At 48.1% G+C, this 18,081-nt stretch overlaps 1 protein-coding gene across 1 annotated transcript in view; it reads left to right on the top strand.

Moving 5' to 3' along the window:
- The window catches only part of LOC144754096 (E3 ubiquitin-protein ligase TRIM39-like), a 156,435-nt gene that overhangs the window by 120,875 nt on the left and 17,479 nt on the right, over positions 1 to 18,081 (top strand). Inside the window, exon 4 of the mRNA XM_078641663.1 lies at positions 15,638 to 15,660. Coding sequence (XP_078497789.1) covers positions 15,638 to 15,660 — 23 coding nt within the window. The remainder of the gene's footprint in view (positions 1 to 15,637; positions 15,661 to 18,081) is intronic.

Raw genomic sequence — 18,081 nt, 5'->3', positions numbered from 1 at the left:
CATCATTAAAGAGGCCAGGAGACCTACTACCAGAGCTTGGTATGCTGCTAAATGGAAGAGATTTGCCATGCATTGCAACAATAACCAAATTGATCCCCTGGATGCTTCTATCCAGAATATAATTTGCTACAGCGCGGAGGTCATTGTGGAGCTGTTTTTCAACTGGACTAAACCTTGCTAAGCCCTTCCATGAACTGCGGGCTCTGGAGGATCGTCGTGGGGCCCTTACCTGCATCCTGGACTTGTAGAGTCACGTCGGAACACCGAGGCAGACTCCAAGTCCTAGGATTCGGTGCCTGATAATCACCTGGACCGGGAACAAGCCTCGCCCCCAGCTTCAGGCGCTTACTAGACCTCGCCGCACCCGCTTTGCGGGTGCCGCAGCGCAGAGGTCATTGTGGAGCTGTTAATCAACTGGACTAAACCTTGCTAAGCCCTTCCACGAACTGCGGGCTCTGAAGGATCGTCGTGGGGCCCTTACCCGCATCCTGGACTTGTAGAGTCACGCCGGAACACCGAGGCAGACTCCAAGTCCCAGGATTCGGTGCCTGATAATCACCTGGACCAGGAACAAGCCACGCCCTTCGAGTCTCCTCCTATATAGTCACTCTTTAGTACCCGCATCACGGGACAAGGGCGGGACAAGGGCGGGACCGTCTGCGGCCGTCCGGGGCCGACAGAGGCCGAGCTGGGCCACCCCTCTAAACCTTCCCGCAAAAGATATCTTGGGTGAACTCTATAGCGGTACCTCGTTTTAATGTTATTCTATAATATGCAGTCGAAGAGACTAACAACACTTCTTGTTGTTTAAATATTTCTACTTGGCCACTTTTGTTATATTGTTATAGTTCACTGTGTTCCTGCTCTTGGTGTAACTTTGTATTTTAGGTATTTTATTTCACTCCCTAATTGGCTGTAAGTAGCTGAGAGCAGCAGCATGTGCAAGGGAGATAAGCCGACTGCCCACCGCCCTATGACCAGGCTATTATCGGCTTCCTACCTAGCCGTACGCTATTGATAAAATGCTTCAAAAAACAATAGGGGTTGTGGCAAACGCTATAGAAAATACGAAAAGGCGTCTTTCGATTACCCCTGCTATGCCCTCCTCTACTCTTCTGGAAGACTGCTCCGTAGCTACAGCTTTCCCTACAGATTTTATGACCTCCCTTATGCCCTCATTCTCAGACCTACCTGGTGCTCAGATTGTGTCTGATTCAGATTTTGCAATTGAGAGCGTGCAATCCCGACCTTCCTCTTCCCCCCCCGGGCCCCACCTCAGGAGCACGTGCGTTGTGCCAGACCCATAAAATCTAAGAAAAAAGGGAAACCCACTAAGGCACCAGCACCTACTCCTGCTTGTGGAGATTCTGAGCAGGGCTTTTGTGACCCCAATCCCAGTCCTCGTGTTTTCTCTGGTCCCCTCTCTGGGCTACAAACCTTTTGTTCGATCTCCAGGCCCATATGCAACTGTTCATCATTACCCATTTTAAATCTTTGTCCTCTAAGATTGACAGACTGGTCTCTTTGATAAATAGTAAAGGCTCAGGGAAAGCACAGACAGCCACTGCATCGGGGAATACTATTTCGGCACCGGCCAAAGGACCCACCAACGTGGCTGCGAAGGACCAGCCTCCGGCCAATAGCCTTTGCCCTAATCCCCCCTCCCCTGTACTGATCCCTCCTAAGATCACGACTCCCACATTAACTACTAATGGGCCAGGTCCCATTGGTCACTCTATTGCGCCTCCATCTGTCCCGGGATGTAAAGTACAGGAACCACCAGGGCTGCCAAAACCAACTGGGCTCTTAGAGTGCCCGCTAGGAAATAACAACATGCTGGGCTCTTCCAAATACACTCCCCTACCCCAGGTTCCGCCGGAAGCCTCGCCCTATGTGGTGGTGCTCACAGGCGTCCCTGCCCTCCCAGGCGATACATGGGAATCTTTTCCGGAATTGAAGAACAAAGTTATCTTCTGGTTAAGTAGGCATAGACCTTTAATGGGTGCCGGGCAGGGGGAAATTATGTTTGCACATAGAGTAAGTTGGTTGGGGACGAGACCTAAGGACATTAGTGGTGACTGTGTGATTGTGAATTTTCGGGATCCAAGGGCTGTTGAACATGTATTACACAATGGAGGGTTTTCCCACGCGAACTCTATTAACACCGTCCATTTGGGGTATTTCTATTCACAACCTCCAGCTTTAGGGGGGTATGACCCATTCCACCCCTTTCTTGCTGGTTATGATCATGAATTTAACATCGCTATGGGTAATAGATACTCTGCCCTAAGCAATATAGACTGACCCCTATTAATTTTCTCCCCCGTAGGATCTGTTTTGCCCCACACGGTGTGTGAAGGTGGGGGGAATCCTAGCAGAGTGAAGTGTGCTCCAGGTGAGAGAGTCGGTCTAGAAGGGACACATTTTATTATTCCCCCGCCCTCTTCTAATCTGGGGTTAGTTAGTTCTGCAGAGGAAGTGGGTAACCATTTACATTCTAAACCTTCCTGCTCTATCGAGCCTCTACTACTGGCGGACCCCCGGTTCCTGCTTCAACTCACTATCCACTTATAGCCTCTTGGAATGTAGCAGAACTCGAGAGAAAGCTGCTAAATCCGGAGTGGGGAGAGTTGATGGAGTGCTATGATTTATGTCTCTTTCAAGAGACTTGGATGCTGTCCCCACCGGTCAAGGAGGGATATGCGTCCTTCCATATCCCAGCAGTACAAGGCTTGAGGGGCAGACCTTCAGGGGGGGTTATGTATTTGAGTTGCTGTCCATCTGGGATGTACGGTTAAGGTAGTAGATTGCCACTGCCCGGACATTCTCCGTGTTATATTGAATTTCAACAAGGGGCCTTTGTTGGCAGTGTTTAATATATACCTGCGCCCTCATCCGCTCCAGCTGGGCCTATCAACCTTGGAAGCACTGGAGACTCTTTTACAATCTCTTCCCCCGGGTGCTCATAAAATTATTGGTGCAGACCTCAACTGTCACTTTGAGCCATTTTCGGGGATTCCCTCTATTTCCACGGAAGAGGACGAAAGTTGGTTCATTCCGGACTGCACCATGTACCCAGAAAAGCCCTTGCGATTAACAAGTTGGCTTTTCTATATTCACTAACGGCTTGTAATGGTAGATTGGCCCCAGATGTTCCAGAGACCAGTACATTTAACAGACCGGGGGAAGCTCTACCATAGATTATATATTGGTGAATTTAGAGTTTTGGGCTTGCCTCAGAACTTTTTCTGTGATCCCAAGGTTCGATAGCGATCACAATTTATTGTCATTAGAACTGCTTGTTCCCCTTGGTTGTCGCAATGATTCAGGACGTGAGGAAACGGCTACTGACTTTAATCTAGTCATAGCGGCGGGAGGGAGAAGAGTTAGATGGGAGAGGATTGCACTGGCTCCTGAGAGGCTGGCAGAATTATATCAACTTGTTGAAAGCTCTCTCACGGAGGTTTCTAACCTCCCGGTTGCAGGTTGCGAACCTCTCCCCTCCCACTCCCAGGGGCTCCAAGATATACATAACAACCTTTTTGGCTCCCTGGCCCGCTATGTCTACTCTTTGGATGTTAGGAGCGGTGGGTCAAAGAGGCAGGATCACTGGTTTAACAAAGAATGTAGCCACGCAAAGAGGTGCTTGATCAGGGAGGTCAAATCGGGTTCAATCTTTAGCATTAGAACGGCGAGGCAGGTGTATAAAACTTTGATTAGGGAGGCTAGGGCTGAGTGGGAAGCCGCCAGGTGGGACAATATCCGCGTGGCATTGGGAACCCGAGATTTCAGGTCATTCTGGAACCTTGTGCGAGTCGGGTCGGCCGAGGGGAAGTCTGCCATCATCCCTAATCTGAGTGAAGATGCGTGGCTAGATCATTTTAAGCCCCTGTATTCATCTGGCCATAGTGACCACCATGAGGAGGCTGTTTTGCAAAATCGCCCTACAGAATTGGCTCTCCTGGAAGCCCCGGCCCTGGTCTGCCCACCTTGCTCTGTCCATGAAGTGTGGGGGCCCCTTGGTAGCTTGAAATTAGGAAAAGCCCCGGGCCTGGACAGGATCCCTGGCGGCCTCTACTGTAGCAAACAAAAGGTATGGGCTCCCTACATTTGTGTTTATTTTAATGCCATTTTGCAGGGTCTGGAGATCCCGTAAACCTGGTTGGGAGCCGAAATAATCCCCATTCACAAGAAAGCTTCCCCCCTAGACCTGTCTAATTACCGCCCCATAAGTTTGATGGACGTCCTCCAGAAAATCTTTGCCCGCCTTTTGTTATCAAGGTTGCAGAGTTGGATGGATGACCAACACATCCTAACCTCCCTTCAGGCGGGCTTCCGAGCAAAGGTTTCTACCATAGACCAACTGTTTAGACTACAGTTGGTCTACTGGAAGACGGTCACTATTGGGGTGGGTAGTTTGTTTTTGATCTTTGTGGACCTTCGGTCCACATTTGACCTGGTCCATAGGGACAAGCTGTGGGCTTTACTGCTGGCGATGGGTGCCCCCTCTTACTTGTGCCACCTATTTAAACGACTGCATCAGGGCACATATGCTAGGGTGAGGTATGGGAGGAGTGGGGAGTTGTCGGCCCCCTTCCCGGTTGAGAGGGGAGTAAGGCAGGGGTGCCTCTTGGCTCCTACCCTCTTCTCCCTCTTTCTTAATGGGCTAATAGACCATCTCTCGGGAGCAAAAGACTTGGACTCTCCCAGTTTAGCGGGGCGACGGATACCGGCCCTAATGTTCGCCGATGATACACTCCTGGTGTCAAAATCGTCAGGGGGTATACAGCGCACATTAGACGCATTCTGCTCCTTTTGCCATCTGAGAAATCTGGAGATCAACATCTCGAAAGCAAAGTTAGTGGTCTTTAACTATAAATCGGCCAATTGCCCCCGCCCGCATATGTATGGAATAGTGTTGGACCGTGTGTCCACCTTTGAGTACTTGGGGGTCACACTGAATGACAAGATGGACTGGGGGTCCCATAAGGCTAGGGCCAACCTAAAGCTGGCCCAATCATCGGGTGGTATTTTAAAGGTTTTTAATGACACCTCATTGAAACTCCTGAGCCCGCCTCTTGAGATCTATAAGGCCCAAGCAAGAGGGGGCGCACTCTATGGCATAGAGCTATGGGGCCATACATCAGCTGCCCCTTTGATGCTCACGGAAAACAGTTTTATTAGGCGCTTGCTCCATCTCCCTGTGAGCTCGCCTTTGATCCCTCTGAGGTTGGACCTGGGCCTGGTCCCAATCCAGGAGATCGTAGCAAATCGTCCTCTCCTGTACTGCAGGCGTCTTTTGGGTGACTCCTGAGCTTTCGAGCTATAGGGATGACCTGAGAGACATTCTGCATAGGGGGACCTCGGGGAAAATACCCTGGTTGAATTACATCAAGCACCTCTGCCATGCTTTAGACAGGGGAGACATGTGGTCGTTTCCCCAAGATTCCTGTCCTTTGCTTTCTAAAAAACTACTGAATGCAGCTCTTAGAAGGTACCGCATGGTGTCTACAACATGCAATCTCTCGACGGGTAGGCTAACGGACACTTTCTTGAACATCAAGGCTTATCCCCGCTTTGAAGTCTTTTTGGACGATATCCAGCCCTCCTTGGCTAAGAAACTTTACACCCAGTTCAGACACAGCGCATTGCCATTGAGGGCGGTAACGCACAAATGGCGGAACGCTTCCTCAACGGCAAGTACCTGCCCGGGGTGTTCGGGCAGCAGTGAGACAGATCTGCACGTTCTGCTCTTCTGCCCCACTTACGCTAGGGCTAGGGAGAAATGGATTTTGCAGCTATGTAGGGTTAGGGGCTTTAGGGATTACAGGGAGGTATTCAGGATTCTTAAATATGACACTTCCCCCCTGATAGTTTTTGCCACTGCAAGATTTCTCCAATCTATGTGGTATATGAGATGTGCAATACTAAAGCTGGAAGCTCATATTTCGTACTAAGGGCTACTTTTAGGAGGTGCCACACTTTTTATCCAATTTTATATATTTTATATACTGACATTTCGGTGCAATGTCCGATGTTTTTTTTAATATTTGCAGGAACTGTTTGTATGTGATTTTTAATACATGGTTTTACCTGTTTTATCCTTTGCTATTGCGTTATGCTTATTGTGTATGTATGGCCTTTTTATGGTATGTTACCGAAATAAAGTACTTTGACTGACTGACTAATTTGCTACCTTTTACATTTACAAAGATGTAACTTGGCATATTCATCCATACGCCTGCACCTTGCAACAATTGCAGCATATTTACAAAACAGACAACATCTGTCACTTTTTAGAGTACCTGCTATTAAAGCATTTGTGGAAGGATTAAAAAATAATCATTCCCCCGAGGTTACCACCTTCTCCAGTGTGGAACCTAAATGTTGTTCTTACAAGACTCATGGAACCACCTTTTGAACCTTTACACATATGTGAACTGCAATTCCTCACATGGAAAACAGCTTTCCTTATTGCTATTATCTCTCGTAGAAGAGTAAGTGAGATACAAGCTTTCACAATACAAGAACCATTTTTACAACTACATCGTAACAAAGTGGTTCTAAGAACTAATCCTAAATTCCTTCCAAAAGTCATAACTCCTTTTCAATTCAATTCAATTAGTCTTTATTTCGAATGATAAGAATTCATAAAAGACAATATACAAGCATGTACAATATAAAATACACTAGGAATCCCTAGGACTAAAAAGCACAATACACAAACAGTATACATAAAATACATCTAAATGGGACGATCAGTGCAAAGGTGCATTCAGTCTCTTAATTCGGATCAGCCAGGACCATCCCAGGAATTTAGCAACACAAACCACCACAATTTCCGATCTTACAACTTGCAGTTTCCTGAGTGCATCACGATAACCACTACAATTCAAGGATGCACATATGGGTTTTAGCCACTTGTTTCTAGGTTCACGATATACAGGACAACCAAAGAAAAGATGACCAATACTTTCTTCCTGGTCAGAACACCAGGGACATTTGCTTCCTGTCTTCGCATCCCATTTAGCAGTAAAGGAATTGACTGGCAAGGTGCCAGTACGAAACTGATGATAGAGCTTACGATCTAACACCTTGGGTATCAAATCCCAATACTGCTCTAATAAGGGAGTGACCTTGTGCAATAAAAATTTCCCTGTTAGATTAGTGTCCAGGGATTGGGTTACCAAGATGGATTTTTTCCATGCCCAAAAGAGCGCCTTAAACTCAGATTTGGATGGGAAAGTAGACCCCCCTGGATTTGACCAAAGCTCAGGAAGGCCCATCATATGTAGGGTGTTTCTGACTTCCCTAAACCAGTGTAATTTTTGTGCACCCCATAATGATTTTACCTCGTCTAGTTCCCGAGCAAAAAGACTAAGCTCGGGAGTGGACCAAAGGCGACGCCAGAGTGACACTATGCGATACTGGGCCAAATCATTGATTGGTCTACAACCTAGGTCAAGTAACAAGGGTTTTATGGGTGCAGACTGCGGGAGACCTACCAGGTTCCGTAGGAACCTATTTTGTGCCACAGCCAAGCATGAAAGATCTTTGTGACCCCAGACTTCGGCTCCATATAAGGTTGCAGAAAGGACCTTAGCCTCATAGATCTTAAGGGCGGGGGTAATACATTTTGTAAAAGAGTTCTTTTGCTCAAGAACCAAACAACCAGCCAACCTATTAAATTTCAATTTGGACGTCTCCAATTGGGAGTTCCAGTCGAGATGATGATCAAGAGTCACACCAAGATATGTCATGACCTTGACCTGCTCAAGTTGGACCCCGTTTAGAGACACAGAACAGATCGGAGGGGTTTTCTTACAAAAAACCATAAATTTGGTATTTTCAACATTTATTTGTAAGTCGTTTGCATTACAAAATTCAGAAAATCTATTCAGGGCCACCTGAAGCCCTCCTCTTGTTTTCGAAAGGAGGAGGGTGTCGTCTGCAAAAATAAGCATAGGATATTTGCGACCACCCAACATTGGTGCATCGGACTGTGTGTTATTAAAATATTGGGCCACCTGATTAATAAACAAGAGGAACAAGGTGGGGGCCAGGACACAGCCTTGACGCACCCCACGTTGTACAGGGAAGCATTCTGTCACCTGCCCCTGGCTACCCCATCTTACCTGAGCGAAAGTATCCTCGTGTAAGCGCTGGACAAGGCTCAAAAGCTCTAAAGGAAGACCCATTGATCTAAGAGCTTCCCATAGCTTCTTCCTTGGGACTAAGTCAAAAGCCGACTTAAGGTCGACAAACGCGGCGTATATTACGCCGCCGCCCAACAAAACCACTTTCCAAAAGAGTAGTGAAAACCGGAGAACCTGGTCAATAGTACTGATGCCGAACCTAAACCCTGCCTGCATGGGAGAAAGTATGTTATTAGTGTCGATCCATTCCTGGATTCTTACTAAAATCATCCTAGACACAATTTTCTGAAACGCATCGATCAGACTAATTGGCCGATAATTGTTTGGGACGGAGCGATCACCCTTCTTATATACTGGCAGGATTTCCGCACCTTTCCGGGATTTCGGAATCTCTGCGCCTGCAGCTATATTGTTTGCCAGTAGTGTGATATATGGAACCCATAAGTCAGGATTAAGCTTAAAAAGGTCTGCGGGGATGACATCTAGGCCAGGGGCTTTTCCCGACTGGACTGACTCAAGAGCTTGTAAAGTATCAGTTTCCAGAAAGGTAAGTCTATCTCCTATTGGTAGTAGGGGGCTCAGTGGGAAGGTAGCTATTGTTTGATCCAGAGCTATATTTGGGTCGTTGAATTGAGTCGAGAAAAATTCAACCCAAGATTGTGCTGACACGTGGTTATCAGGTGTTTGGGCAACTGAAGCCCTTCCCCTCCTCACGATCAGCCAAAATTCTGTTGGATTGGAAGACTCACAGGCTCTAAGGAGGGCGAGCCAGTAAGAGTCATCCCAGTCCCGCTTGGCCGCCCAGAGGGTATGTTTATAACACTGCCTAGCAACCCTAATATCTGCAATGTTCCTAGCCTTAACAGCAGCTACTAAGCTACTGTGAGCTGCTCTGCAACTCTTGTTATACCATTTTTTGTACGCCTTAATGGGGGCTGGTTTAGAGGGCTTAGTAAGGAGGTTTTTGAGACTCAAAAAACACTCCTCGTGGAGAGTGATAAAAGTTGGATCAACAACACCAGAAGGGGATAATGGTGGCATCCTACTCCTCGCGCTCCTGACCTTCTCCTCTATCTTGGCGATAAGCGCTAGATCGTCTAACACCCTGGACCATTTTACACGACGTCTGTTGTCGCACAAGACTACGTCTGACGTCAAGCAGTTGGTTCCACAGGCTTGGGCACCCAAGCCAGAGACCAAGATCTCGAGTGAAAGGGGATTGTGATCGCTCTCTGGACGGGGCTCTACCACCATATCTCGCACAATTGACCAACATTCAATATTGATCAATATGTAGTCGATGCGGCTAGAGCTTAAACCATTGTCAAAGGTATTTGTCCCTAATCTATCTGAGCGTGTGCGCCCGTTAACAGCCCGGAGGCCCCATTCCAAACAAAAGCCCAGCCAATGTAGGGCTGCCTCAGTACCCCTAACTCCCCTAGGGATAGTTAACGGGGGAATGTTCCATGCTGTATCCTCCTCTGCACCCACATCCTCTGCCAGGGTAAGTATGGGCTCAAAGGAGGAATTCATATCGCCCGCTACCATAACAATCTGGTCACCTGTAGAGTTCTTCAGTACCCGGTCAAGGTCGTTCAACACGGTTTGCTTTCTCCCACCCTGGCAGCCACGGGCATAGACATTAACCAGAAAAAGATCAATGGCATTGGCTTTACTCAAAGTGATACACAGAAGATCCACACTCTCTACCAAAATCTCCTTGCCATGAAAGCCCAGATTATTTTTAATCCAGATAGTTAAGCCACCTGAGGCCCTACCCTTAGTACTCTGGGTGGCGGGTTTTGAGAAATTAAGATAACCCACCCTGTATAAGGGGACTGTTGACCATGTTTCCTGGAAGATAATGATGTCGTATAGGTCGATAAAGTTGGTCCAATCGACATTATCCAGGCGTCCCCGTAGCCCTGCGATGTTCCAGGATGCCACTCTCAGTGGGTTATCCGTACCATTTACTCGGCAAATGGGAGCCAGGCCCTGCGCATCTAACCCAGACATAGCCAGAACAACGCTAGGGTCTGGAGTTGGACACAGATTTCCAAGCGCAGTGAGGCCAATACAAGGCGATGTTAAGGTAGTAAATTGGGCTGCCTCCCTGGAATAAGGAGAGTTCGTCAGATTTCTAGGAGGAGTTAAGTTAATACTGGATTTTGTAGAGGTGATAAATGGGACTATCTCCCTAGTGTGAGGGAAATTCTTTAGTGGCAGTATGTCAACAGACCCCCCATGTCAGTCGACATCCTCCAGACAACCGAACATATTTGATGTCGGAGCCCCCTGCCACCAATTATGCTGGGTGTATCCATCAACCATATGAGTTGGCCGTCTAGAGTGCTGAACATTTAACCATAAGCCCTCCTGCGTATGTTGGTGTCTAGGAGGGTAAAAGAAAGTAAGTGGCCTCACGACTATAGTAGAATTAGCTCCGTAGGATGGCCATGCGCAAAGATGCTGGGCTGTGTGGTGGTCCGCAAAAGATACCACAACACAGTCACCAGCTATAGACTTATGCGTGGGACCAATCCAGGGCACTCTCCGTACCATTAAGACACTACTTCTATACTGACCGGGGAGCTGTTTATTAGAATTAAGCCAATGAATGACCTTGTTTTTAAGGGAAAGATCATTCTCCTGAGAATGTGGGTCCAATTCAGGAACACCAGCTAATATAATGACATAGGACCCAGCTTCAGGGGGTAAATCAATAAACCCTCCACGAAAGTTAGGGCGGGTAGCCTGTCGTAGTGGATATTTCGTGCGTTCAGGCCTTGAGAGTTGATGGGCTGCTACTCTTGGGACAAAATTCTGTCTATTGGCGGGTTTTTGCGAGGGGAGAGATAGTGGTACATCTAAGCTAGGAGTAGGTACTATAGGATTGGCAATAATAGTGCGGGGCTTAGGTGTTGGTTTTGGTGCTGACAAGGTCGCAGGAATGCTTACAGATACATGCGGAGGAGGTGGTATGGGGACAGGTGCCTTGGGTTGGGGGATAGAGTCGGTTACACATGGGAGCTTGGCTTCCATGTTTTTTAAGCTCAAACTAGCCAGGGTGACTATGGTCCTGTCCATTTCCAGCAGATTGTTCTCTATGCGGGAAAGTCTTAATTCCAAAGGGGATAGTAATTGCTTAAGCGTACCCCAAACTATCTTAAGGAATTCTTCATCCCCCTCCCTTCCATTCACGGGACTGCACACCCGACTCTCCAAATTAACCACGCTATTCTCCCCTGGGGAGGTGATGAGGATGTTATCTTCCGCCAGGCTAGATGAACTGGGAACGGGTTCCCCCCCCAGACCACTAGGAGTCGGTTTATGACTATCATCTTTCGCCCCAAGGGAGCCCATGGTACGTCTACTGTTAAAAAACTGGGATCTTGCAATTTTAGCTTTTTTCCGAGCATAAATAGACCTCGCTAGACATTTCTTTTTATAGGTTGCTGCTTTCTTGGCACTACACGATCTCGTGATTAAGTTAGTTTTGAGGAAAGGAATGGAGCCTATACCATTGGTTAGTGGGACAAGGGCTTTGCTTTGTTGCACTAGAGTTGGGATGGGGATAGGGGGAGAATTTATAAGAGTTGTTAGCGGAGCGGGATGAATAGCTACCGTTGCTAATAAGGGCCGGGGAGCTATGGTACGATCGGGAGTACGGGCAGATGCAATATTCCCCAAGGATGATTTTTTTGTGTTGGCTATATGTTCTGACAGCCTTCTTGCAGCATCAAGTTCTAAGGAAACCTTGTGCTGCATTTTACTAATTTCTTCGTCAATAGCCAAATTGGTTTTGACTAGGAAATCGTCCAGGGTTCTATTAGGGTTGCTAGCGGCCATGAGGGTTTTGCTCCGGCTACCCCGTGAGCACATTTTACAGGATACAAGTGAATAAATAACAATACAAACAACGATAAGACTGTATAATGTACCAACAAGGGGGGGTGGCCCAGCCCAGCCCTCTTAGTCCTCGAACGGCCTCAAACGGCCCGCTCTTTGCCCGGTCTTCGCCCCGGGCTGCGTCCCGCGCTGCGGGAGTGCTGGTTCAATAAGTAGGTGGCCGAGTAGAACAGGGGGGCGTGGCAGCAGGGAGAGCGGACCGGATGTTAGGCAATGGTCTAGCAGGGACTCCTGGGCAATGGAGTCCCCTGCACGCTCGCAGCCCCGCTGACCGCACTCACCCGGTAGCCTGTCTTCGGTCCCGCACCAAGTGTCCCAGAGTCCAAAGCGCCGAAGCGGCACCCGCGGAGCGGGTGCGGCGAGTCGTCCTGCAAAGTCCTGGAAGGTTCAGGGAATACCGCTGGGGTTGCAGGGTCAGCGACCAAAAGTGCCTCAGTGCTCACAGATGCGTCCCGCAGGTGAAGGGAAGGAAAGGGTTTTTAAGATGGAAGAAGGCGGGGGGCGGCAGCAGGGAGAGCGGACCGGATGTTAGGCAATGGTCTAGCAGGGACTCCTGGGCAATGGAGTCCCCTGCACGCTCGCAGCCCCGCTGACCGCACTCACCCGGTAGCCTGTCTTCGGTCCCGCACCAAGTGTCCCAGAGTCCAAAGCGCCGAAGCGGCACCCGCGGAGCGGGTGCGGCGAGTCGTCCTGCAAAGTCCTGGAAGGTTCAGGGAATACCGCTGGGGTTGCAGGGTCAGCGACCAAAAGTGCCTCAGTGCTCACAGATGCGTCCCGCAGGTGAAGGGAAGGAAAGGGTTTTTAAGACGGAAGAAGGCGGGGGGCGGCAGCAGGGAGAGCGGACCGGATGTTAGGCAATGGTCTAGCAGGGACTCCTGGGCAATGGAGTCCCCTGCACGCTCGCAGCCCCGCTGACCGCACTCACCCGGTAGCCTGTCTTCGGTCCCGCACCAAGTGTCCCAGAGTCCAAAGCGCCGAAGCGGCACCCGCGGAGTGGGTGCGGCGAGTCGTCCTGCAAAGTCCTGGAAGGTTCAGGGAATACCGCTGGGGTTGCAGGGTCAGCGACCAAAAGTGCCTCAGTGCTCACAGATGCGTCCCGCAGGTGAAGGGAAGGAAAGGGTTTTTAAGACGGAAGAAGGCGGGGGGCGGCAGCAGGGAGAGCGGACCGGATGTTAGGCAATGGTCTAGCAGGGACTCCTGGGCAATGGAGTCCCCTGCACGCTCGCAGCCCCGCTGACCGCACTCACCCGGTAGCCTGTCTTCGGTCCCGCACCAAGTGTCCCAGAGTCCAAAGCGCCGAAGCGGCACCCGCGGAGCGGGTGCGGCGAGTCGTCCTGCAAAGTCCTGGAAGGTTCAGGGAATACCGCTGGGGTTGCAGGGTCAGCGACCAAAAGTGCCTCAGTGCTCACAGATGCGTCCCGCAGGTGAAGGGAAGGAAAGGGTTTTTAAGACGGAAGAAGGCGGGGGGCGGCAGCAGGGAGAGCGGACCGGATGTTAGGCAATGGTCTAGCAGGGACTCCTGGGCAATGGAGTCCCCTGCACGCTCGCAGCCCCGCTGACCGCACTCACCCGGTAGCCTGTCTTCGGTCCCGCACCAAGTGTCCCAGAGTCCAAAGCGCCGAAGCGGCACCCGCGGAGCGGGTGCGGCGAGTCGTCCTGCAAAGTCCTGGAAGGTTCAGGGAATACCGCTGGGGTTGCAGGGTCAGCGACCAAAAGTACCTTAGTGCTCACAGATGCGTCCTTTTCATTTAAACCAATCTGTAGAGTTTACCTGTGTTTTTCCAAAACCCTGACTCTGTAGCAGAAAGAGCTCTACACACACTAGATGTTAAAAGAGCTCTTCTCTACTATATAGATAGGACTAAATCTTTTGGAAAAACAAAACAATTGTTTGTATCTTTCTTTCCACCTCACAAAGCCAACCTCACCTCTAAGGGTGTAATTGCAAGGTGGATTGTAAAATGTATACAAATATGCTATCAAAACCCAAAACGTACATTAACAGTTCCTCCTAGAGCACACTTCACACGCAAACTAGGAGCCTCTATGGCTTTCTTACGGAACATCCCCTAGAAGACATATGCAAGGCAGCAACATGGTCTACAACACACACCTTCACTAAACACTACTGTGTTGATGTGCAAGCCAAGCAGCAAGCTGCAGTAGGCCAAGCTGTCCTTAAAACTCTCATTCAAACTACTGCAACGGTACAGGTGACCACCGCTAGGGGAGACACTGCTGCACAATCGATGCAAAGTGTAGTATCTGCAGCGCATATGCCTCGAACGGAAAATGCTACTTACCAGTATGCATCTGTTCTTGGCATGTAGAGCTGCAGATTACTACACGCCCTCCTGCCTCCCCGGGACCTGGATCTGTTCCAGTTTTATCTTACTTAGATGCACACGCATGAACATCCTTTTCTTTACTTCTACTAACTCCATCATGGCGGAAAACAATCTAAGGATGGAGCCGATGCCCATGCGCAATATCGTCCAAGGGAGGAGTCACCTATCTTGTGACTACAAAAGACTTCTTCCAAAACGGCAACAACATGCACTCATCTGAGCCCAACACCAGGTGGTGATCTAATGCAAAGTGTAGTAATCTGCAGCTCTACATGCCAAGAACAGATGCATACTGGTAAGTAGCATTTTCCTTATTTGCCCAGAATGGTCCAGGCCAAAGTTTTGTTTGCTCAAATGTGGCAGTAAGTGGGAGCAGAGGTTAGTGTGGCTTGATGGAATCTGAGACAAAGACACAAAAGAGGGAGAGGCCTTCCAAATCACTGCGCTGTCCTCAGCAACCATGCTGGACAAGAGTGTAGCGGGAAGTGGTCCCGGACTGTCCTGGCACTTTTAAGTGGCACCTGTCTCCCTCCCTCCTTTCAGAGAAGTCTGGTCAGCTTCAAAGGACTTTTATGTACCCATAACTTACCTCCTTGTTTGGCACTCTTGACACACAGCAGATACAAAATGCTGTCCTTTTAGGTTATCGCACAACATACAAGTTCCACGCTCACCCTAATCCACACATGCAACACTCATAGTGCACACATAGTCTTTAGACAGGTCTTCTGTGACCTACCCAGAGCCCCTTACCCTCACTGTTCAAGCATAGCTCGCCATATATTAAAAGGCAGGCTCTACAGGTTGAAGCTCCTAATTCCATTTTAGCAGCAATTACAAGGGGTGAGACGTCTGTAGGAAGGCTTACAACACAGGAGAGGTCAAGGACCAGTGGTAAAAAAGTGAACTCCTGGGGTTTTCCGGGGTAGAGATCCTTTTTATATTACTCAGAATATCAGTTTCTGTTGTGTCATGTGACCCCATTCAGAATATTTCAGATTGTGCTGTGTCATGGGATATCCACTCAGGATGTCACCGCCTGTGCCGACAGAATATCTGACTTTATACGAGGATGTGGGGGGGGGCTCCCAGAGTCTTCAAACTAGAGATTGAAGAGTTCAATGGAGCTTAGATTTCCAAACACATTTCCATGCTAAATGAATACAAAATGTTAATATATTCAGTGGAAACTGCATTCATTGTATTTCTTTTTCTGTTTTGCAGGATGTCAGAAGTACCCTGAGCAGGTAAGGCTGATTTATTATCCTCCTCTCAGTGTGAAAGGAGCATGTCTTGCTGCTACAGGGGATAGATGGAATTTTCTCCAATCTATGTTCATTAACTGTCAACTCCCCGATTCCTTTGCCTTGGTCAGCACATACACTTATTCAGTTTAGAATCACTTGGCCCCATATTAATCCCCCAAGGCCACCTACTACTAGTTCCCCCAAGACATTACGCAAGTGGGGCGACATGCAGGAGCACCCAGATCTAGTTAACCGTGCATTAGGGCTTAGACCCACCTTATCAGTCAGCACCTCTCAGGATAACCAGAGCTTTAACCATTGGATGATCACTGTTAGTAATATATTCACCCCCCAGAATTCTTTGAAAATGAAATCGATCACTAAAGTATCAGCCCCCTGCTATACTCAAAAACTAACTGAATTACACCTTCAATGTAGACAATCTGAGAGTAGATGGCAGAAAGGATACAATTCAGAAGACTAAGCTCAGTTCAAAACAGTTCTGTAAGCTTATCACAAACAAATTTAAGTGGAGAAAAAAGCGTATTACACAAATCTAATTACATCAGCTAAATCAGATAAAAAAATGTATCTTTAAACTCAAAATAACCCACTTCTCAAACATTATTTGACAATATTGTTAACTTTTTTTAACCAAAAATCCAAAAGTTACAAACAGATTTTATATGGGATATGTTCCTCCCATAGACACGTCTTCTGTATCTTATAAGGTCATCTCTAATCTGCAAACCTTCCAGACCATTAGCCTAGAACAGTCACGGCAAGCCATCCTTTCCTGTGAGTCGGGGTCACCTTTCTATGCTTGCCTGCTGGAAGTTCTTCACACTATTATTGATGTTGTCCACTCGGTTATCAATGAAATAATCAATTCTTCCCTGTTAACTGCAGATGTTCCCACTGACTGGAAAGGTTGCTGCTTTAAAACTCCTTTAAAAAACCAATTAAAGTATCGTACCACTCTCTCCAATCTACAGCTCATCTCTTTGTTGCCCTACCTTAGTAAGATCACGGAGAAATTAGTCAATAGTCAATTGACCACTTTTGTTGAAGCGACCAACCTTTTGCACCCTCGCCCGTATGGTTTTCGACCTAACCATTCCACCGAATCCGCTCTTCTTGAATGCACTGAACCCTAAATTTGCCGTTGATATGGGTACAAATGCAGTCTGATCCCATTAGATCTATCAGCTGCATTTGACTCGATCTCCCATGATATTCTAGAGCACCGCCTGAAGATGTGCGGCATTTCCCATCTAGCCTTGGCTTGGCTAAAGTCCTTCATTGCCGACCACAGGCAGGTGGTTACGCTTGGACATTAACAGCCAACTGAAACGTCACTCAAGTCTGGCATTCCTCAGGGATCTGCCCTCAGCCTGGTTTTATTCATCATATATATGGCTCCCCTCATTGAAAGAATATTATCCTTTAAAATTGAAACCACTTCATATGCCGATGATACTCAGTGTATCTTAGTGCCTGAAGAAAATTCTACCGTCGCAGAAGAGCAATTTCAACTATGTCTCACAGACGTCATCATGACCACAGAGATTCACAGGTTCATGACCACAGAGATTCACAGGTTCATGACCACAGAGATTCACGTGTACATGACCACAGAGATTCACGTGTACATGACCACAGAGATTCACGTGTACATGACCACAGAGATTCACAGGTACATGGCCACAGAGATTTACAGGTTCATGACCACAGAGATTCACAGGTTCATAACCACAGAGATTCACAGGTTCATGACCACAGAGATTCACGTGTACATGACCACAGAGATTCACAGGTACATGACCACAGAGATTCACAGGTACATGACCACAGAGATTTACAGGTTCATGACCACAGAGATTCACAGGTTCATGACCACAGAGATTCACAGGTTCATGACCACAGAGATTCACAGGTTCATGACCACAGAGATTCACAGGTTCATGACCACAGAGATTCACAGGTTCATGACCACAGAGATTCACAGGTTCATGACCACAGAGATTCACAGGTTCATGACCACAGAGATTCACAGGTTCATGACCACAGAGATTCACAGGTTCATGACCACAGAGATTCACGTGTACATGACCACAGAGATTCACAGGTACATGACCACAGAGATTCACAGGTTCATGACCACAGAGATTCACAGGTTCGTGACCACAGAGATTCACAGGTACATGGCCACAGAGATTCACAGGTACATGACCACAGAGATTCACAGGTTCATGACCACAGATATCCCAAGAATCAGGAGTTGAGAGATTCCCTGGTAGAGAACCACAGAGATTCCAAGGTGCAGGACCACAGAGACTCCAAGATGCAGGACCGCAGAGATTCCAAGGTGCAGCACCACAGAGACTCCAAGATGCAGGACCACAGAGATTCCAAGGTGCA

This window comes from Lissotriton helveticus, chromosome 5_1 (assembly GCF_964261635.1).
Source record: "Lissotriton helveticus chromosome 5_1, aLisHel1.1, whole genome shotgun sequence".
In the NCBI taxonomy this organism is placed as follows: domain Eukaryota; kingdom Metazoa; phylum Chordata; class Amphibia; order Caudata; family Salamandridae; genus Lissotriton; species Lissotriton helveticus.
Note: the sequence above shows the minus strand (reverse complement) of the source record. Positions and strands in the feature narration are given on the sequence as shown.